This window comes from Anabrus simplex, chromosome 1 (genome assembly GCF_040414725.1).
Source record: "Anabrus simplex isolate iqAnaSimp1 chromosome 1, ASM4041472v1, whole genome shotgun sequence".
Taxonomy (NCBI): Eukaryota; Metazoa; Arthropoda; class Insecta; order Orthoptera; family Tettigoniidae; genus Anabrus; species Anabrus simplex.
The window spans coordinates 736,458,275-736,482,159 of record NC_090265.1 but is presented as its reverse complement, the minus strand read 5'-3'; the positions used below and the strand labels follow the sequence as shown (position 1 = coordinate 736,482,159).

Here is a 23,885-nt window from a genome sequence, read left to right as displayed (position 1 = left end):
GACTTACTTTTTTCCTAATTTTAAATTATTATTCAACCTAATCAATACATAGTTTATATCGACAAATAGTACTAGTTCCGGCTGTTCATTGTAAAAAAGTACATGGTTTTCGGTGACGTGAGAATGGGATGGTAGCAGCTGTTGACTTACCTAAGGTACAGCGCCAGCATTCCCCTGGTGTAAAAATGGAAATCAGAAAACCATGTTCAGGGTTGCTGGTGATGGGATTGGAACCCACCGCCTCATGAATGCAAGCTCACAGCCATGCGACCCAACTCGCTCGGTGGCAAGCAAAATAACATGAAGTAAGATGACGAGTATCAAGGTAGCAGCTGGGGTTGTAATCTTTCCCACGTATTGTTTGCATGTACAGAAGAATTTATTGCAGTTTGATGTAAATCAGTATGGCTTGTATTAAAGGCTAGGTTGTTTATAAATTTATTCTGGAACTCAAACAGAAATACACGGGGTGTGGCATATAATGTTAGAACTGAATGCAAAGTGATAAATAATAAAATGACTATTTCAACTACTTAGACTGTTACCAACACTATCTTTATCAAAAAAGGCTGGTTCTATTGCTGTGATTATAACACTATCTTTATTTCACACAGCTTTTGCTTCTGTATAACAGTGTACTCATTTCTATCAAGTCTGACTGTTGTCCATCATATTTCCTTTACATTTTCTGAACATTTACTCACAAAATAGAAAATTGATATAACATTTACAATGCCCCACCTAGCACACATCAGCTTGCTGGTAGCTGTGTTTACCAAGACTCATCTCATCACAAAAATCAAGTGCAATTTAATTTGTTGCATTTGTCCACACTTACAAAAGCTGAGATTCATTCACAAACAGAAAACAAATCTTTTAAGGACTGTGGCAGCATTGGGCTTGTATACAGTCTGTTAAGTCTCTCTCGGAAAAGAAAACTACAAATGTAGTTAAAGTCTACATTACACCAGGTTATTCATCTTTCTCTTCCTGAGTCACCACCGACTTGAGGTCTCTCTTCGTGGGTTTGGCTTCCTGTAGGACCCCTCCTTGTTGAAAGCCTTCATCCATTTTATGTGGCACAAATGGCTGCAGCTTGGGATCTGTCAGGTGCCTGACACTTTTGATTAGGGAAGCATTTTGCTCTTCCTGAGGAAGACCTTCCTTACTCTTCTGAGGCAGAAACACTTTTGTCTTTCCTCTGTCTTCTGAGAAACCAACGGTTGTCTCTTGGACTCCTCAGACACATTCTGCTGTTTCTGAAACAGTCCTTCCTCTGGCTTATGAAAAACTAATGGCTGTCTCTCGAGTTCCTGAGATGCAGGTTTCTCTTCTATCTTCGGTGGTACGTCAAGTTCTGCCTTGGCTTGTGAAATGTTCTGTCACAGCATTTCTGTCGCAAGACAATTTTCCTCCTCGGTGTCTCGCTTCTCCCGTTCTAGTACCTCTTTGGCTACATCAGGAGTGTTCCCCGCTGCAGGCTGTTGAAGGATCTCTCTGCGCATTACTTTAGCTTGATCGGCATTTTGAGGCTTGTTGTGGGTAAGTGGTGGGCTCTTGAGGCGCTCCAACAGGTGCTGCAACAAACAGACCTATCATGCATTTATATTTTGAATAGTTTTATGGATATCTAAAATTATGTTAATGAGGCAAGGGAATGTAACAAGTTTGAATATATTTTGGTAATTTACACCACTGAACAAGAGAACAACTGATGATGATTATTGTTGTATAAAGGGGCCTAACAGCTAGGTCATCGGCCCCTAATGGCACAAGGTAAAACGAAATGAAACGACAAATAAAAACTTCAAAATATATCCACTCACTATAACATAAAACGAATGATGATGAAAAATGACTATGAGTCCAAACAAAACCGGTGGATCCAATTCAAAATCCCTTCTTTTTTGAGATGATTTTTTTTATAAAAAGGGGTCCAAAATCCAGATTACCAGACCGTCATAATAGTGATCACTGGTAAAGCAGAACCATAGTGTTCCTCCTATAGTGGTACTAATCACAGGTAAAGTAGACTCATGGTGTTCCTCGCAGAGTGGTACTAATCACAGGTGATACAGACCCATGGCATGTCACACATAATGGCAGCACTCGCAGGCAACACAGACCCATGGTGTTCCTCACATAGGGGCACCACAGTGGGACTAATCACGGGCGCCAGTATTCCTGTGGTGTTCCCCACATAATGAAACTAATCACAGGCCACTTATACTCTTGGAGCCGCTCACCTGGTGGTACTAATCATAGGCAATGCACACCCACGGCGTTTCACACATTAAGGTACCACCCATAGGCAACAGAGGCCGATGGTGTTCTTCACATAATGGTACTACTCTCAGGCAACGTAGACCCATGGTGTTCCTCTCATAGTGGTACTAATCATGAGCAACAGCCAAACCCGTGGTGTTCCTCATATAGTGGTACTAATTAGAGGCAATGCAGACCCATTCTGAACACAGAGGAACTGGCACGTTCCAGCATTAGTCTGCGTGGCCAAGTGTCCGCCCTCCACCCCGCCTCAGTGGGATACACATGATGGTACTAGCCAGAGGCAATGCCAAGACCTGTGGTGTTCCTCACGTAAGGGTACTACTCCTAGGTAACGTAGATCCAGGGTGTTCCTTACGTAATGGTACTAATCGCAAGTAGTCTCCTAGATCTAATTTCATCATCCCTTGGACGGCCCTTTTAGTCGCCTCTTACGATAGGCAGGGGACACCGTGGGTGTATTCTTTGTGTGTGTGTCCCCCAACCACGGAGGGGGGCGGGGGCAGAGAGCAACTGAAGCTTCTCGGAACATGTACGGATGTTAATGAGAATAAAATGAAATGTATGGACAAGGTGGATTAAGTGTGTTAAATATATAAATGGATGATTAAGTTGAAGTCAATACGGACCTAATTAGTTGACCATTATGGTTAAAATGATTCTAAATTGACCTATCGTCGCTGTTAATCTAAAACCTCACAACTCCAGTAACCATTGAAATGGTGGTTTTCAGAGTAGAGTCTGAGAAATATTGATCCTTAGATGTCTGTGTCATATATGTTTATTTTTGTTCTAATGACAAAAAAAATCTTAACCTTTACTGGTTGACTGGCGTGCCGACCCCGACATTGTTTCTCTCGAGGAGGTTGAATGTCCAGCGGAACCCGACATGTGATTTAGGATCATCTTATGGCAATTATACGCTTCATTGTGCAATATCGGTGGATGTGTCAATTTCTCGAAGGAGTTAATGAAATATCTCGATATATCGTAACAACCAGGTCTTTCTGTTTACAGTATGTTCTGCGTGCTCATTCAGCATCATAGTGTCTACCAGTAATATAGATAGCTAACGTAAACATACGTTTTGGAGCGATTCATTCAGTATTGATGCAATTGAGAATTCTGACAGTAATATTACATTTTCCTTGGACATTTCTGAAGAAGTTTAGAGAAAATTGGTGGAAGAACAATCGGCCGACAGATAGTCTGTGCGAAGATCAGTGAAGTGGGTTAGTGGCACGCACGTACAAGTATGTGTCTTACCTACCCAACCTCTTTGACATTTTGAAATGGGTATAAGTTTTCCGCATGTAATGTTCGCCATGCACATGTTCGTGGGACACTGACACCTGGAGAAGGTCACTGTGTGCTGGTAGTAGGTCTACGCTGCACTATTTCAACAATGTGTTGGTATTCCTGCACAGGTTTTTGAACTACACGTCCAGAAGAAAACTGGGAACTTGGAAGAATACCTGTTTCACACAGTGTGCTGAAAACTCTGGTAAACACTCTACGATCAGAAATTTGACATGTCAGAAAGCACCAACGGTATTCCTTGACATCAGCAGAATACTGCCATTGCAGAAGCTGCAAACATACACCACATCTGCATATTCATCATTAATGTAGAGGTCTGGTTATCCAGTGTATGTATAAACACAGTTAACCGATGTTTCTCTCTGATACCCTCTTGATCCCTTGCACTACTTCACTCACAACACACCCTGGACAAGTGCGCATTCAATGGCCTAGTTTACTGGCAGAAAGGTTGAAAGCAATGAGGTAAGTTGGGCTACAATAAAATGTCAAAGAGGTTGGGTGGGTAAGACACATACATGTGCACCACTAGCCCAAACACAAATGTATATTAAAAGTGTTCTACCTCAGAAACCATTCGGAATAGGTCATATGTCCATATTAAGTTTTCGTTCATGTCATCATACCCCTGAATAGTGACCATTCCTCCTGGGACACCCTGTATATCATACCTATTGTCCACGCACTCTGGGCTGTGCAGCAGTCACTTGGTAGCTCAAGGCCCTTCAAGGGCTGTAGTGCCATGGGGTTTGGTTTAATAAATTATATACTATTAATTACAGGTTCTTACATTAACTAAACTCATACATGTACAGCACATGTTTCATGGCATAACCTCACAAATAATATGATCGTATCGTCCATACATATGACATGACTACATAAATAATAATAATACTAAATGGATGTAAACACTTCCTAGCCATACCTCACAAGTCATAATAATCATACAAATAATAATAATAATAATAATAATAATAATAATAATAATAATAATAATAATAATAATAATAATAATAATAATAATAATAATAATAATTCAAACTCGATACTTGCATTATTTACCCATGGGTTAAAGAATGTTGTTTTCAAGTTATCAGTCTATTACACTTGCGTCAGACTGAATGTGAATACGGATGCCTCTGTTCTTTGGAGATGTTTCCAGAACCTTGTTCTCCAGTATGTAGATGCGCGACTTGTCGTCACGATAGCAGGATGTTGGATCTTCATTCATCTCCGGTGACAGCAACACTAAGATCTCGCTTCCTAGTGTATGTAGTGTGTGTATTGTAATAATAATAATGTTATTTGCTTTACGTCCCACTAACTAATCTTTTACGGTTTTCGGAGACGCCGAGGTGCTGGAATTTAGTCCTGCAGGAGTTCTTTTACGTGCCAGTAAATCTACCGACACGAGGCTGACGTATTTGAGCACCTTCAAATACCACCGGACTGAGCCAGGATCGAACCTGCCAAGTTGGGGTCAGAAGGCCAGCCTGAGCCACTCAGCCTGGCCGTGTGTATTGTGAAGATCTTTGCCATCTTAGAAGCTCTAGAGTTTGTGCTGAATCACAAACAAGACCACTTTCGTATGTGTATGGACTCATTCATTTCTCTGCAGTCTGTTGTTACCTGTCTCCTTAAACACCCCCGTTGCAACAGATTCATGACGTTCTAGCCAAGTTGTGCAAAGCTGGCACCAGAATCACTTTCATGAGGCTTCCAGGCCATGTGGAGATTGCGGGGAATGAAGCTGCCGATCAGGCTATCAAACAAGTGGTATATTTTAATGCATAGAGGTATGAACATACCTGCTAGGGATATATGTTCTCAGCTACATCGAATCATCTTGGGTCCTAATAATCTGAGTTGCTAGCAAACCAAACTCCCAACAAGCTAAGAGCAATTAAGAAGACAACTGCCATGTAGCATTCTCTTTCTAGCCTTCACGGAGAGAGGCTATAATTTCACATAGGCTGAGGATAGATCATGGAAGATTTAGGCATTCTGACCTACTAGAGGGAAGATACCCCGAGTGTATCCTTGTGGTGCCGAATTCACCGTGGTCCACATCTTTACAGAGTGCATCTCTGTGGCCTAAGACAAAACCTATGCCTGCAGAAGACATTAAATCAATAAAAGTAAAATTCCACCTGTCTGATATTATGTATTTCCTTTAAACAGATGAATTATTTGTAAAAGGATTCATTCCTTAGAAATGATCTTCAGCTATATAACATTGCTTAGGTTTAAATTACATAGAGTTATCTTCTTCTCAAAAGCAATCTTAAAATAGTACCTTTGTTATGCTTAAAACAAAACTAATTTAAAGAGGTAAAAATAATTAAAATAGGTGGGGAGGGTTGAGGCCGTCAGAGAAGTGGGAACAGAAGATAGATCTACTTATGTTCTAACCTAATTTCACACAATCTCCCATTCACTTAAATTCACTTAAAACCGCATCAGTTGCCACTAGACCCCTCCAAGGACACAGTAGGTTGATGACATATCATGACATTGGGGAAGCTTTTTGACGCAAGTGCGATGACAGGTATAACTTGAAAACAATATTCTCTCACCCATGGGTAACTAATACAAGTAACGAGCTCTAATTATTTTGATTATTATTACTATTTTACAGTCGTGAATATTATCATCATTTTTATGATATGGTTATTATTATTATTATTATTATTATTATTATTATTATTATTATTATTATTATTATTATTATTATTACTTGTATTTATAGCTATGAAGTGTACATCTATTTAGTATTAGTATTGTATTATTTATGTACTTGAAAGATTGTATTGAGTGTGAGGTTATGTCATGAAAACACGTGTTGCACGTAGACATTGATGTCAGTTCAGTTAATGTAAATACCTGTAAGTTAATATTATAATTTATTCTTACCTGTACACATTGTAATCCATAATTGTAAAACACACTGTAACTTCCAGAATGGTAATATGCATGAAAACAATTGAGAATATTCTATACATTGTAATCAATGTATTGGACACTCTGGAATATTCAAGAAGGTAGTTTTTTGTAACGTATCATTCTGGAAACCTGGCCAGATATATATAAAGAGACGATCTTGACGGTGAAGTTACTTACTGTTAATTACTGCTCAGTTAGTTATTGTTTGGAAGTTATTGGTTGATAAGTTACGGTGCAGCAAGGAATATACTTGTGACTTCATGACATGCGGTAAAATGCAGTCTCCATATTGAAGTATATATATATAATTTCGTGTGGCTATTTCTAGCCGAGTGCAGCCCTTGGAAGGCAGACCCTCCGACGAGGGTGGGCGGCATCTGCCATGTGTAGGTAAATGCGTGTTATTGTGGTGGAGGATAGTGTTGTGTGTGGTGTATGAGTTGCAGGGATGTTGGGGACAGCACAAACACCCAGCCCCCGGGCCATTCGAATTAACCAATGAAGGTTAAAATCCCCGACCCGGCCGGGAATCGAACCCGGGACCCTCTGAACCGAAGGCCAGTACACTGACCATTCAGCCAACGAGTCGGACTCCATATTGAAGTGACATGCTTGCACGCTGTCAACTGTTTTATTTGTGTTCTGTCCATACTTTCAAAACTTTTTCTTCCCACACAGGTTTTCCATCTTTGTTGATGACTTTTGATGTATTTTCTTTTTGCTTCCTTCTGTTACCTAATATGTGGTATAATATTTTCTTGTCATTCTCTTCTATCTCCTTTGTACATTTTTCCCAGGACATCTTTTTAGCCAATGCTATCATTTTCCTTGCTGCTCTGCTTAGTCATTTCCATTTGTCTCTATTATGTTCCGTTCTGTTTCTGAGCCGTTCTCTCCATGCATTATTCCTCTTCTTGACTGCATCTGCAATTCTCTCATTCCACCATGGAGTTTCTTTGTGTCTGACATTTGTTGATGTTCTTCCACAGGTTTCTTCTGCTGCTTTGACTACAGCCTGTTTGAACCTTTTCCATTCTTCCTCAAAATTCTTCCTCTCATCTTTAGGAAGTTGAGTATTCATCTTTTCTCTATATATCTCTTGGATTTCTCTATCTTTTAGTCTCCAGCATTTGATTTTTGCCTGTCTTTTCCCCCCAACATTTACCCCTTCTGAATTTCAACAATGTCCCCACCAATAGTCTGTGGTCACCATCAAGATTAATGCTTGGTATGACCTTCACATCTGTCAAGCAACTTCTGATTTCCTCCATTATTGTTATATAATCAATTATGGATTTCTGTTGCAAGTTCCAACTGTATCTGGTAAACTTGTGATTATCTCTTTTCTTATACCGTCCATTACCAATGATCCACTTACCGCATAATCTCAAATACCACGCGTAATTTATTCCCCAAAATATTGGTTCTAAATCTTGGGTGCGGGTCGTAATCAAGCCATTCATTCTCGTAAATATTTACTACGTTTACATGGAGTACCTATTGAAATAGATTTGAATATGGTTACCGTACTCAATACACCATATTTAAACTGGTATTCAGGTCTTATTGTGTTTTAGTTGTGTTCTAGAAAAGAAGATTGATTTTTTCTCAATAAAGTTACAGTGACATGTAAACGCGAAATGTAAGGTAAAGAAATACGGTAAATCAAAGAATATGGGTAAATATGGAGTAAATATGAAAGCCACTGCTGCGGATGCTTGATCGTCATTTGTTTCACAAGTGTTGCTGGCATGCTGGGTGCACGAATAGCTGATCTCGCGGGATATCCTACTTTGCGAAAGTCGAGATTGTTGTTTATGGAAGTCTACTCCGCTCACATTCGAGTTCCGTATCTGTCCCGTGAAAGTGCTGTCTTGTTAGTAAGCGATGGATTCAAAACGGCATCTGCGGTCATTTACTGTGCGTGAGAAACATAAAGTTGTAAGAGAAGCTGAAATATAAGGAAATCATGCTGTTGGCAGAATAGTGTATTCATGATTGTCGGAAGAAGGAAAAACTTCTAAAAAGTAACGGCAATCGCAGAGCATTCCGCGGGCAGAGCGCAGTGTTTCCAGAAATTGAAGAACAACTCCACAAATTTGTGATAGAAAACCTGAGTTAGTATATGGTATTTCTAGTGAAATGTGTCAACTGAAAGCACTAGAGATCTCAAAAGAACTCAAAACACAGGGTTTTACTGCAAGCCGTGGATGGATCCAAAACTTTTATAGGAGAAAGGGATTGTGCATTCGGAGACATACGTCTATTTCACAATGTCTCCCCGAGGCGTATGAAGAAAATTGACAGCCTTTTCAGCATCACACCTATTCGTGTAAGGAAGCAAAATTCTTATTTGCTTTCGCAAATTGGGAATGCTGACCAGACACCTGTCTATTTTGAAATGCCGTTGGAAAATACAGTGGCTACGAAGGGTTCTAAAAGTGTAACCATCAGAACAAGTGGTAAAGAAAAGCAACGATGCACGGTAATGTTGTGTGTATTAGCGGATGAAACCAAACTCCCTCCATATGCGGTTCTGAAAAGGAAAACACTTCGAAAAGGGAAACTTGCTGTCCGGTGTTATTGTTCGAACACATGAGTCCGGCTGGATGGACAGTGCATTAATTGAGGACTGGGTGAAGTGCGTTTGGCAACGTCGCCCGGTAGCTTTGTTACAAAAACAAAACATGCTTGTGTTGGACGGGTACCGAGGACATACAGCTGATGCCGTAAAAGATATGATGAGGAAAGGAAAAACCGATCTTGCAATAATTCCCAGAGGACTCACTTCTATTTTACAGGTGTTGGATGTGTGCATGAACTGGCCTTTCAAAACCGCAATGAAACAGTTGTACACCAAATGGATGTCTGATGATGATCACGCGCTAACACCAACCGGACAAGTGAAGAGGCCTGATGTGATACTAATATGCAGCTGGATCAAGACCGCATGGGCGCGCATTCCTAATAATCTAGTATTGGGCCGATTCTATCTAAGATTTTTTGTAATGATTTTATTAATTGTTAGCCGCCTGAATTTATATTTGTGGTATATTTGAAGAAAATTAAATAGATATGTAAGTTATTTGATTTAATTTTTTTCTGTAATTTGCCGTCTCAAATTTACGGTATGGGTCTTATTCGGTGGCGGGTGGTATTCAGGATTATACAGTATTTCTCACACACATGTCTAATAACATCTCCTCTTCATCATTCTATGATCTTCTCCGTGGCTTCCTATAACTGTTTCATATCCTCCTCTATCATTCCCAACTCTAGCATTGAAGTCTCGTATAGTCTCCTATAATCGCAGTCTTGTTCGATGTTACAGCTTCCCCCAGTTTAGTGATGAACTCTTCCTTTTCATCTATTTCACAAGCTATTTGAGGAGCATAAACCTGGATTTTGTCAAGTATATTTCTTTCCATTGTCAACTGAACTTTAATTTTTCTGTCACAAACATAACCCACATGAGTACTTTGTTGGCTAGTTCATTAGCCCCTATTATTGCAACAACATTTTGTTTCTTTTATCTCCTTCTGATCACCACATTTTATATCCCCTCTCCAGCATCTTATTACCACTCGCTTTTTCTTCTTATTTCGCTTAGTTCCATTATCGGTCTGTTTCTTTCCGTCATTATTTGTGTGATTCTTGAATTCCTGCATCCTCTTCTAAGGGTGCTACGTTAATAGTCCCAATTCTTATATTTTTCTGTGAACAGATTTGTCTATCATCAGAGCCATTTTGGCCGTCATACCTGACATATCTGCACAAAGGCCTTGTCACATTTGGTATTGGTTTTACATTTGATCTGAGGCTCGCTTGATTGTTGAAAGCGATGTTAATAAGCTACCACTGGCTTGCTAGGCCTATCATGGATCTTTGCGTTAATATTTTGTTATGGACTAGCTGGTCAGTGCCTGACATGCATTGCCTCATGTCAGAAAGGTTTATGGTTTACCCGCCAATACTCGGGAGGCTAATTGCTGTGGTTAGCCACTGGACGATGGAGTCACCACATCCCTACACCAACATCCTTACTACAACCCCTAAATACCCTTTTAACCACATGCAAGTATGTGTACACTTTATTTAGAACCCCATTTATGTGATTACCTCAATGACGATCTTTCTTTATATTAAAGCGTATGTACTTACAATGATCCCCAGAAGGAACCTTCACCCCATCAATGCAGTAATTAAAATTGTGAGGAATTTTCCTATTTGTGAAACTCGTAACCGGACTTTTAAGCCGTTTATCATCATACCATTGCCTACTGTCTATCTCACAACGTTATCAAGGTCATTTTGCCGTTGCTCACATTCTTGTAACTTATTTATTACTGTAGACAAAATAACAGCATCCTCAAAAAGCCTTGTCTCTGATTATATATATATATTTTTACAATTTTTTTACGTCACACCAACACAGATAGGTCTTATGGTGATGATGGGACTGGAAAGGCCTAGGAGTGGGAAGGAAGCAGCTGTGGCCTTATTTAAGGTACAGCTCCAGTATTTTCCTGGTGTGAAAATGGGAAACCACGAAAACCATCTTCAGATTTGCCGACAGTGGGGCTCAAACCCACTATCTCCCGGATGCAAGATCACAGCTGCACACCCCTAACGCACGGCCAACTCGCCAGCTGATTCCACTTTTCTACTCATATAATATATATAAGAAAACATAATGGTCCAATAATACTGCCTTGAGGAATTCCCCTGTTAATTCTTACTGGGTCAGATAAATCTTTGCCTACTCTAATTCTGCGAGGTCTATTTTCTAGAAATATAGCCACCCATTCAGTCACTCTTTTGTCTATCTTAGTGGTCATCAGTAGCGGGTATCAGTGGGAAACGATACATCATCATTGCAAACCACTAAGGCGGGCTTGGCACAGGGTGGAGTTGCCTCTTCTGTTCTCATAGTACATGAACGTCTTATGTGAGATGTTGAACACTGTTAATATCACCTATGCAGATAAAATCCAATTATACATTCACATAAAGCCTAATGATTTAAACAATTCAATCACTAAGTTAAACGAAGACTTAGCAAATGTTAAACAGTGGACTAGCAGACATGGTGAAAGTGAACCCATCAAAATCACAGGTCATAATAATTGGTACTTATAAATCACATGTTAAAATACAAAACACATCTATACCCACTGGAATCCCAAAAACATTGTGATCATGTAAAGAACCTTGGAGTAATGATCAATAAATATTTAAGTTTGTCGGAACAATGTCACAAAGATTCGTCAAAGATCCCCAAAAGGAATCTATTCATTACATTCTGCAAAAAGGATGAGAGTCCTCCTTCTAAGAAACACAAGAAAACTATTAGTTCAGAGTCTAATATTCCCAATATTTGACTTCAGAGATGTAGTTTATGATAGTATGAGCAAAACACTTTCATATCAACTACAGCGAGCCTACAATGCTTGTGCTCAATTCATATTAAATATCCCAGTCTAAACACATATTAGCACTTTCCTCTCTCAGCTGTCATGGGTAAGATTGACCAAACAATGTAAATAGCACGCTGTTTTCCTTCTCCAGAGTGTACTGCAAACAAGCAAAATGGACTTTAAATACGGTACCAGCCCCTTCTGATAGAGCTCCCTTAAGGTCATCCACACGATCCCTCTTGTCCATTCCCATTAATCATAGTAACTCGTACAACAACTCATTTATACCTTTACCATACGTTCCTGGAAATCAGTCCCAGCCGAAATTAGAGGCATAGGCAATCCAAGGCTATTTAAAAGGAAGTGCTTAACGTGGAACCCAAATCTGTAGAAAGTGCATCTCACTAAAGTACTAACAACCTAATAATTAGTTATTAATTATCAATAAGGATACAAAATTACAGAGGTTAAGTAAATTCATTTTAGTGATATTTAGAAATATGATGTTTAACTAATGATTATATGTTCTCAAGAAAACAAAGCTAAATAGTATCAAAGCCACCATCGTTGGTCAACGGCTTAGATGGGCAGGCCATATCCATCGTATGAGTGAAAACGAACTCCCTCAGCAAATCCTGTATGGTGAACTCAGCACTGGCAACAGGACTCGTGGTGGTCCTCTGAAGCGATATGAAGACCAACTTAAGCAGACCATGAGAAGAGTACATATAAACCTAAATACTTGGCATACTCTCACATTGGATCGCCCTTGCTGGCGTGCTACCATCTCAGCTGCAGTTGCACAGTTTGAGCAGGAACATCAAAGACAGGAAGAGGAAACTCACCAGGGAAAGAAGCCATGTCAAACACTGCCACGTCCCCCACCTTCCATTGGATACAATATATTTGGCTGCATGTTTTATGCAAGAATTGTTCTGATAAACCATCAGCACCACCTTCACTGTGTAGACTAAGGATTACAGAACTGCAGGCGAGAAACGAAAACTCAGACACGAGTATCGGCCAACGACAACCACAATATGTATACTACGAAGACAAGTCAAAAAGAGTCTGCAATTCTGCTCTAATTGTCTTTAGGTTGGCTATATGGCGTTGTGTGTTCACTAGCCACTAGATGGCACCATTGTCTACATCTGTGGTAGGTTTCAGCGTTATCAGATCAGTACAGCTTGCCCTGTTGCGACGTAAAAATGACCACAGCACACTCTGTTTGCATCAAGAAAGAACAGTGTTCCGTAATAAGTATTTTGTGGTCTGAGGATGTACCAGGAGTGGAAGTTCATAGAACAGTCACTCATCTGTTATTCAGGATCATATCGCACACTTGTTCAATATTGGCATCAGTTATGGCTGCATATGGACGCCCGGACCTTTCCTCATCCTTCACGCTTGTGCAATCCCTTTTGAACTGTTTATTCCACTGGTAAACACTTCACTGTAGCAAAACATTGTTCCTGTATTGTGCTGAAAGTCTTCTATGATTTTCTGCTCCTGGTACATCCTCAGACCACAAAGAACGGATTACGGAATGCTGCTCTTCCTTGGTGCAAACAGAGTGTGGCGCGGGCGTCTTTACGTCACAACAGCGCAAGCTGTACTGGTATGATAATGCTGAAACCTACCACAGAATAGAATAGAGTAGAATAGAATTGAATAGAATAGAATAGATTTATTTATCATCAACAGGTTATATCCCCAATTAAAGATGATTGAATAAAACATAATATACAACAAATACACCTTAAGTAAATAACACTAATTTCCTAAAATAAAAACCAAATTCAAAGTAAATCTAGAGACCATTTTTATATGCATATTTACAAAACCTTTAAATAAAACTCAATCTCCTTAAATAATTGACATTATTAAACTATATCTAGTAACATTTACATATCTTACATATAAGGCCTTACATTTGTGAGGTCATTAGGGCATGTCTGATTTTAGGCGGGGGTGAGTGGAAAAGGTCCACTCATTCACCCACCTCATTCAGTGATGTTAGTGCCCTCACAAGCCATGAATTAGCCCGAGCCGCAGTTCTCACTTTAGGCAGATGAAAAATATACCTTTGCCTAGTATTGCGACGAGGAACATGTAATGGAATCAGCTCCAGTAATGTTGAGCAATCCACTCTGTTAGTCAGACACTTATAAAGAAAGAGGGCATTGGCACATCTGCAGCGTGAGTGCAATGTCCTCATGTTCATAGTCTCACAAAAAGACTCGTAATCAGACAAAGAGAGAGAAATACCCAAACCCTTGTAGCTGATCCATTTCATGAACCGTACATGGACCCTTTCCAAGATTTGTATTAAATAATGCTGAGAAGGCACCCACACCTCGCAACAGTATTCTAACGATGGCCTGATTAGAGTGCCAAACAAAATTATCAGAGTTCTAGGAGAAACAAATTTGGCACAATTTCTTTTCAGAAAGCCAAGTAATTTAAACCCTTTCCTAGAAATATTGTCTAAATGTTTCTTGAAGGAAAGACCGTAGCAGTTTGAAAGTGTCACACCATGATCATTTATTTCATTCACACGAGCTATTTGGTTATTGCATAAATGGTAAGGGTAATTTACTGGTCCAACTTGCGTGAAAATGTAATTGCGTTGCATTTTGAAGTATTCAAACCAAGTAGATGAGTGGAAGACTGAGAGACAAGATGAGTAAAGAGAGGAGAAGACTCAAACAAAGCTGGTGGGATGAGAGGAAACGATGGAGAGGCTTATGTGCTATATTGTACCCTTCAAATGTGGCTCAAATAACCATTTTTATTACGTGTTCTTAAACAGCTGGTGAGCATACAATGCCATAGAGCCAACCTGAAGATGATTAGAGCAAAATTCCAGATATTTACTGACTTGCCTATGCATTTAGATTATTCTATAAACTGAATAATGGTGTTCCATAATATAGTTTGGCATAATAGCAGGCTTCATAGTCTGAGCCTCGCCATGTAAGAAAGGCAATAAACTAAACTACAAGAGAGAATAGAGACAAGTTCGGGCAGGTCAGGTACATATACCAAGAAGAGTGCACTAGATTGGAATTGGCAGCAAGTAGATGAGTGGAAGACTGAGAGACAAGATGAGTAAAGAGAGGAGAAGACTCGAACAAAGCTGGTGGGATGAGAGGAAACGATGGAGAGGCTTATGTGCTATATTGTACCCTTCAAATGTGGCTCAAATAACCATTTTTATTACGTGTTCTTAAAGTCCGACTCGTTGGCTGAATGGTCAGTGTACTGGCCTTCAGTTCAGAGAGTCCCAGGCGTGACTCCCGGCCAGGTCGGGGATTTTAATCTCTCCTGATTAATTCTTCTGGCTCAGGGACTGGATGTTTGTGTCCATCCCAACACTCTCTTCTTCATATTCACACAACACACTACACTACCAACCACCACAGAAACACGCCATATTGATTACATCCCTTCCTATAGGGTAGGCGGCAGGAAGGTCATCCAGCCGTAAAACAGAGCTAATCCACATGTGAGACGCAGTTTGCACCCGCGACCGCACACGCGTGGAAAAAGCGGTAGGAAAAGAAGATTATGCGTTCTTAATGGCTAACAACATTATTTCATTGGGAGTGCAGTGTGAAGTTTTATTTGTGAATGGGTGTGTTCTCATTCAGAGAAATGGTTTGACCAGTTTTGGGGAGTGTGCAGACTATTGATTATTCCAGCCTGCCGATCAATAAACACATGGTAGTCATGTGACCAGCCAGGAATTTTTCAAGGTTGCTTCCGCATGTATTTGCGCGTGTCAAAACTCACTCGGAGCCCAGTAATTTCTGGAAAGTATTACAGCCTATCACAGAACATCAAGACAACCAATTATGTGCGTCAGGAATGTGCCACACCTCCACAGCCGAGGGAATATAAGCTCGCGAAAAATGCATACAATCTCTCTTTAATTGTGATTCTGTATTGCTGCAGATTTTTGTGAGCTTCAAGTTAAGTGTGTTCATCAAGCTATTTATTCGACGTGGTCATACTTGATAAACTTTATAAAGCTGTTTGTGTCAGTTTCAGCCACCATCAGAACTTCAAGAAAGAAGAGGACCTCTACAATTCACAATAACCATCTACGCCTATCTTCAAGAGGAGCAAATAATTCACCTAGGATAATGGACTTTGCTGTCATCATGTTGTGATAAATATAGGCACATTCTAACATGAAGGAGAAAGCGACCAGCACCACCTGCAACATGTGAGCAGATTCAGCCACCTGGGAAGAGATCGAGTCTTATCACAAATTTAAGTAAACTTTTGTAACATTATTACTGTCCATCTATGTAGAAGTAGTATGTGCCTCTTCATTTGTATTAGTATTTATATTAGATCAGTGGAATTTTGCAATATTTTCATACTTCATTCTTCTGGTGTCATGGTAGTGTTGTTACATTGAGTGTGAATGTTATTTGGATTCTATTAGTGTAGTTTGCTGTTGAATGTCTTCCGAGATTATTTCTAACTCCCATGCAAATGTTCAAACATAATGTTTCAAAGTAATGGACCTTTCGGATAAAATGTAATTTAATTAAACAATTCTAGATTTGTGAACTCGTGTGGGACAAATTTACTTTATGTCTTATATGACGTATTTCAGTGTGCATTTCATCTTATGCATTACTGTGGATTTATGCAGGTCAGTGTCATCGAATTCAGTGTTAAATTCAGATTTGTGGTAGGACTAAAAATCACCATTAATAATAATAATAATAATAATAATAATAATAATAATAATAATAACAATAATACTATTAAAATTAAAGGCCAGGTTAAAATAAAGCGATAAATAATATTTGCTGTTCTTGCGAGATATTTAATGTATGCTCTGTTGAGCAATTGCAGTATGAGCCTGGAATATGGTATTCCTGTGGGATTAATTTGTGGATTATTTGGAGAAGCATGTGTATTGGGTTACCATGCATTCTGCAAATTTTGAGCACGGGTTAATTAATATTTATGAGATTTAGCAATAATAATAATTTAACGTGACACACATACATCGTGTCCGGTGACATTGACGTTTAACCTTAATGATGTGCATGATAATTCTTGACAGTTCTACTATATGGATGTGAAATCTGGACTCTGAATACAGTCATAGAAAAACGTATTGATGCCTTTGAAATGTACCTGAATCTCAATCTCTTGTGGATATCTTGGATAATGAAAATCTCAAATGTCGAGGTCCTTAGTCAGATGAAAAAGCAAAAAGCACTACTGCTCACCATAAAACAGAGGTAAACACAATACCTAGGACATATCATGAGAGGTGAGAGGTATCAGTTATTACAGCTTATTATCGAAGGAAAGATACAGGGGAAGTGATCTGCTGGGAAAAGATGAAATTCATGGCTGAAAGACTTCCAATCATGGCACTGCCATACTTCAGAAGTGGCATTCCATTCTGCGCTGTCTAGATCAGAGCTAGTTACGTGGATCGTCCACCTCCGCTTGGAGACGGCGTCTTAAGAAGAAGAGGAAGTTCTTCTGAGTATTAAATTGCTGAGTTTTTATGTGATTGACATTGTATTAATCCTGCTATTTTCTTTTAAAAGTGATTGCTAATATTCAATCACGTGTTACTGATCGTCAGACGTAACAATTTACCAAATACTATCATCTGACTATTCCACTGATAGGATTATGATAAAAATCAGAACCTAAATTTAAATTCTAGATTTCATTAAAAAAAACTATAAGTAAAATTCTAGTATCATATGTGTGAATGTGGAGTGAATGCAGTAGTTAGGAATATTTTTTTCTTGTGATATATTCAAATGTGATTTTAACGTAACCATGTGTTCACCATGGTGGGCTCAGGTTTTTCTGGCGTTGTTTGTGCTAGTTTATTTCGTGGAAATTTATTATATTTGGCGAATTTTATAGTTTATTTAAGTAAAGTTCTACATTGATGTGCTATTTAAAAATGAATAGGCCCGATCTATTTCAATCTCACATAAACAAAGTTTATAATTTTTTTAAAATATTGTAAAATTTTCCATAGTGTTGTGTAACGTTAATTTATAAATGTCACAAATTAATTTCAATCACATTTTGCAGGATTTTCATGGAAAGAATGCTTTTTTAAGGTCATAATTACGCTCGTGAAGTTTTAAATTAACATAATTGTTTGAAATTACGTTAATTAAAATATTCTCGAGAATGAAAATTATTCAAGTTCTTTATTAGGAAACTTTTCAATATCAGTGGAATCTATCCATAATTAAGATGAAATTATGATGTAAATATTTCAGCATTATTTTGTGAGATTTTCACAACGCTATTATCATTCAAAGATATTTTCACTAAGAAAAATGTTCTATTTTTCTGAGTTGAAAATATGCTATCGCAGTAGCCAGTTTCTATTAAGTTCACGGTTCAAAGAACTTAAGATGAAGTTCACCGTGAACAATTTTGTTTTCCTCCAGCCAGATATAGGCTAATTTTGAATTTTATTTACATTTCAGTGTATTTCAGGCTTCAATGTGGAAGGACCAGAGAGTCAGAATTCTTATGAGAAGAAAATGCATAACGACTTCAAGATTGGTTTGTAAAATTTTGTTTAATTTTTGTTTAAAGGAGTGCTATTAGCAATAAATGTCAAACCTTATTTTTAAATTGTTTGTTTTTCCATTGTCTTCAGTCCTTGTCCTTTTAACTGCCCTTAAAAATTAGTGACGCCAGTTAACGAACGGTCCACCTCAGGGACTCTCGTTCACTAGCTGAGACTACCCAGGAAATAGGGAGCAATATACACCCTTCCAATGGCATGAAAGTATGCTAAATGATGATGAATACAAAGTTTGTTAATAATGAAGCCATACTTGAATCTTTGAACATAAAAGAAGTGATCAAAATTTACATCACAAAAATAGCTGACGTAACCAACCTAAATGACCATACATACTTTAAAAATTGCCCCCTCTTCGCTCTACCTACATAATATCTGGACAACACTTACTCTTGAAATTAGCGCTTAACAGCCTTTAGAGTATGGTTTATCATAATATTAACATCTAACAGATACTCTCTATTTCAATTCCATATTTTATTTACCTAAAATTATTAACTTGCATTCATCCATATTACATAAAATACATAATAACCTTCTCCTCCCTTCCAGTGATTAAGGGATGTTCCAGAATGCTCCACTTGCTCCACCCCTATAACCTCCTCCTGACTCCACAGTACAGTATGCTAGATTATAACATCCAATAGGAAGAACCCACAATGTTCCACTTGTTACTCCCCTGCTTCCCCTCCACTCTCTGCCAACAGTATGCTATGCCAGAAACTTTCCATTTGCCTCTCCATAACCACAGTCCTGAAATAGTGATTGGTGACAACTGACTTAGCATCAGCAGTCTAGAGAATGTGTTAATACTTGTAAATTCATTATCTGTTCTTACTTGTCCATATTATCACCTAACTCTCTATCTTTGACAAGTTTAAGCAACGTTAACAATATTGTACATATTTATGGATGTTTTAAGTTATTTGATAGAATCTGAGGATTTTCTTGTAGAATGGCAGAGTGGAAAAAAATTGAAATGGCGTATGGCTTTAAGTGCCGGGAGTGTCCGAGGAGGAGTTCAGCTCGCCAGATGCAGGTCTTTTGATTTGTCTCCCGGAGGCGACCTGCGTGTCGTGATGAGGATGAAATGATGATGAAAACGACACATACATCCCCCGTGCCAGAAAAATTAACCAATTAAAGTTAAAATTCCAGACGCTGCAGGGAATCGAACCCGGGACCCCTGTGACCAAAGGCCAGCACGCTAACCATTTAGCCATGGAGCTGGACAGAATGGAAATTTTTTATGTCACATGAATACAGAGATCAATCTGAATAAGGAAATATGATTATGAGTCTTAGCTGTAGGGTCAAATATAATGTGGAATTAGACTGCTCACCTGGTTTCCCCTCCTTCACCTTGGCGACTTCATTATCGAGTCCTGCTTGTGATAAGTTCTCTCACTGTCCACAAGATTGTTTCAAGACAGTTCGCCTCCATGTTCCCCACTGCATTCCCAACAACATTCTGAAGAGCGTCCTTCTAAACTTTTGTCTCCTGCACTGGAAAGTGGATTTACTCCGGGATAACTTTCTGCTGCGCAATATTACACCATCATTGACCAAGCCATCTTGTTCAACAATATGAGCTTTCTGCTGTTGAATGATACTTGGAATGTTCTTGACTGCGAAACTCTGTTCTGGAATTTTAACTTTATCTGGGATAACATTGTTTTGTGACATGTTTGGATTGTCTTTGGCTGGGAATCTCTGTTCTGGATTTTTAGGTTTTCTTGGGATAACTTCACTTTGTAAATTCTTTGGATTGCTTTCAGCTGGCAAACTCTGCTCTGGACTTTTAGGTTTTCCTGGGGTAACTTCATTTTGTAAGATACTGGGTTTGTCTTCGAGTGGGAATCTCTGTTCAGGAAATTTAAGTTTTTCTGGGATAACTTCATTTTGATGGATGTTAGGACTGTTACTGGATAGGAATCTCTGTTCCGGAAGTTTAATTTTACCTGGGGTAACAACGTTTTTCTGGTCAATATTTGGATTGTTCATGGCTGGAACATTAGCTTTCTCTGGGACAACAATTTTCTGCTGACTATCTTTGGCCAGGACTACTTGTTAAGGAACACCGACTTTCTTTGCACCATCGCCGCCGATGACTTTGTTAACTTGTTCTACTGTGAGGTTCTTAGTCCTTTCTATCTCCTTCTTGTGCTCTTGCAGCGCTTGAAGGATCTGTTTCTGCTCTTGAAGCAATTTCCTTTGTTGCTCTTCGTGCTCCTCGAGTTTATGCAGAAGTTCAGCGTCTTTCGTCTGGGCGTCATTCTCTGCCCTCTTCTCTGCTTCGGCCAACTCCTCATCCTCTTTGCAAATGGCGTCTTAGTCTACGAGCTTTGCCTCCTCCTTCTTCTCTGGCTCCGTAACTTCTTGGTCTGGTGCTGTGCTCTTAGACTCGGCTGGCGCCACAATTTCCTTCGACTCCCGCTGTGCCACTGGATCCTTCACGACTGCTTTAGGAACATCTTGAGGCTCGACCGGTACTGGAGGCTCTTGCCTTGCTTCTGCGGTTGCTGGTAAATCCGCTGCATCATCTTTCATTTTAACTGTAAGCAAAAAGGACACTTTATCAGAAGAGAATGGAGCTGACTGACTTGAGATGTTCAACAACTTAAATACATTTTAAAAATAACCAAAACATTATATCTTCAGGCAGGGCTAGAGAAATCCCAGGTCCTCGGACGTCATGGTGACGGAAAGAAATGTTAGGCACCTAATATTTTCAAACTGTAACTGCTTAACTCCAGTCTGAAGAAAAACTATATGTTTGGAATGTATTTCTACTCTGAAAATAGCAGCGCATAAAACATTAATTTGGTGGCATTTAAAATAACTCCATAATAAAATTTATAATTTATTTTTGTTGTTGTTGTCTCTCCAGCGTGTATAATTACAGAGATTATTAGGTTTAGAAGCGGTTATAAGCGGTGGTATCACCTGAACATTGACTTGAATCAATATGAGCGTTTGATAGGCCTATATCTCGTGATCGCTCTTAACCATTACATCGACAACTTAGACCTCTATATTTTTGCCGGCCTTGGCACTAGATTTTATTCACTATTTTCCTTGTGTGCTGCACACTATGTAATAACAACTGCTCTGGACTTAGTACATTTGGGCCCATTAACCCATTCAATGCCAAACCCGTATATATACTGTACCGGTTACGACCTGTACATGCCGTATTTTTTTGGCTATTAATTATACTTCATCATCACGCAAGGTGTTCAGAGCAAATTTGATTCGTTTACGTTCGGAGGAGCGAACAGGCTAGCCCCCGACAACTGTGTGTGTGATGTAGCTGCAGGGACAATATAGACTACCCGCCTGACACCACGTGTAGCCTGCATGGCCTGGTATATTCTGGATATGAACGTCACACCTTCACGAACATTCCATTGAAAAAAATTCAAAACTTCTCTAATATTAATTGCAGTGACTGAGCGATACGTCATTCTGAGGAGGATAACATAAACATCTAAATTGTGAATCTCAAGGAAATCCGTCGAGGGATTTGCGAGATAATCAGCCTCAAGGGATCACGTTATATGATGATGTAGGAGCCCCGAACTGAATATAAGGAGAGCTCACTTTTCCCAGGTCAGACAGTCATAGCTGGGTGTTCAGCCTGACTCTCCACGCTGAAGTGTTCATCGAAGTGCTGACAGAGTATACCTTTGAATATTCAAAGACTTCATGTGGGACTTAAACTCTGACAGTCGTGTTAAACCTATCAATTGTGCGCGTGTGAACTCTAATGTATAACAATGTCTTTATAATGGACATTGAGTCTATCAATCAAGTTGAATTTATAATCTGTGCGCATATTGGAACTTATTGGACTTAGGTGACAACAGTCAAGTCGGACTTATATTCTGTGCGCATGTAGAAACTTCTCGATGCAACTTACTTTTGTTCTTGTAGAACTGAGTTTATTACCACGTTGCTTGTGTGAAACTTAGCATCTGAACAAATATATTTAATTTCAATGTGACATTACTACATTATACTATTAACTGTGACATTTTGAAGTATCTCAGTCAGCATAATTTCATTGGGATTTAGAGTGTTTATGAAAGTGTTCGAACTTTCACATATGTTAATGCAAGTGATTACCATAATCGTGTGCTACCTACCAAGGTTTCACTCCGAACTCAAACTGTGTTCTTTATCCAATTCAAAATTGTGTATTATGTCAAGTGAACAGTGTGTAAATTATTTGTCCGTGAAGTGTACCAAATACAACCCATAGAATGTAACTCTGCACCGGCCATACATTCATTATAAATATTGTTCTACGCACATGGTGAGCTTAAAAAAGCTGATATTTTGTTGCCAAAATTCTTAGTACTCATCATCATTTCTATTTATCCAGTTGTAGCCGGGTAGCGACAAATATGATTCCTCTCCATTTTCTTCGGTCTTTCCACCATTCCTCCTCCAACACTGTGTCCCAGACCAGGTTTCTTTCTGTAATACTGCATTAGATTGAATCCTTCCATCTCAATCGAGGACGCCCACGGCCTGTCCTTCCTTGCATTTTCATTTCCATCACCTTTTTTGGCATTCTTTCATCACTCATTCGCTTTATGTGCCCAAACCATCTTAGTCGTCTCTTCTCTATTCTATTATTCATTTTTTTCACTCCAATTTCTCTCCAAATTCTCTCATTCGTTACTTTGTTTCTTCTACTCTTCTGTATCATACTCCTCAAGAACTTCATTTGGGCTTCCTGTATTCGACTCGCATCCTTCTTTGTCATTGTCCGAGTTTCTGCTCCTTTCCCTTCTTTCTCCCGTCTAGTCATAACAAGAGTTTTACTCCTTTCTACACTTATTAACAATCCATATTTTTTGATCTTCCCATTCACCACATCCAACTGTTTTTGAAAATTCCTGTCGTCTTCTCCCCAAATCACAATATCATTTCTCTTCCTCCACATGTTGCTTTTGCTGTTCTTATGATGTCATCTGTTACAAGATTGGTGATAGAGCACTTCACTGTACTCAGCCAACTAGTTATTTTGAACCAACTTGTCCTGCCAACTTGTGTTTGCATGTAACTAAAACATTCCTTGTACAATGCCTTGATCATTTTTATTAATCCCTGTCTAATTCCTTTTTGCACCAGACTGTCCCTACTTTTAGTTCTGAGGACACTGCCAAATGCCTGTTCAATATCAAAGAATGTCATCACCATATAATTCCCGTATTCCCATTGGTTTTCCTTTAGTTGTCTCATAATGAAATTGGGCTCTATTGTTGACCTTCCACTTCTGAAACCAAACTGATTTTCCT

General features: G+C 39.1%; 1 protein-coding gene across 2 annotated transcripts in view; it reads right to left on the bottom strand.

Annotated features, from left to right (window-relative positions):
- Window positions 1–426: 426 nt before the first annotated feature.
- LOC136857451 (uncharacterized) overlaps window positions 427–23,885 on the bottom strand; it is a 74,206-nt gene continuing 50,747 nt past the window's right edge. For both annotated transcript variants that reach the window (XR_010858538.2, XM_068225192.1), the window contains 2 exons: window positions 19,920–21,131; window positions 427–1,577 (listed from right to left, as the gene is read on the bottom strand). Coding sequence is in view for 1 of the 2 variants with exons in the window: in XM_068225192.1 (XP_068081293.1) it covers window positions 20,908–21,131 (224 nt within the window). In the remaining variant the exon portion in view is untranslated. The remainder of the gene's footprint in view (window positions 1,578–19,919; window positions 21,132–23,885) is intronic.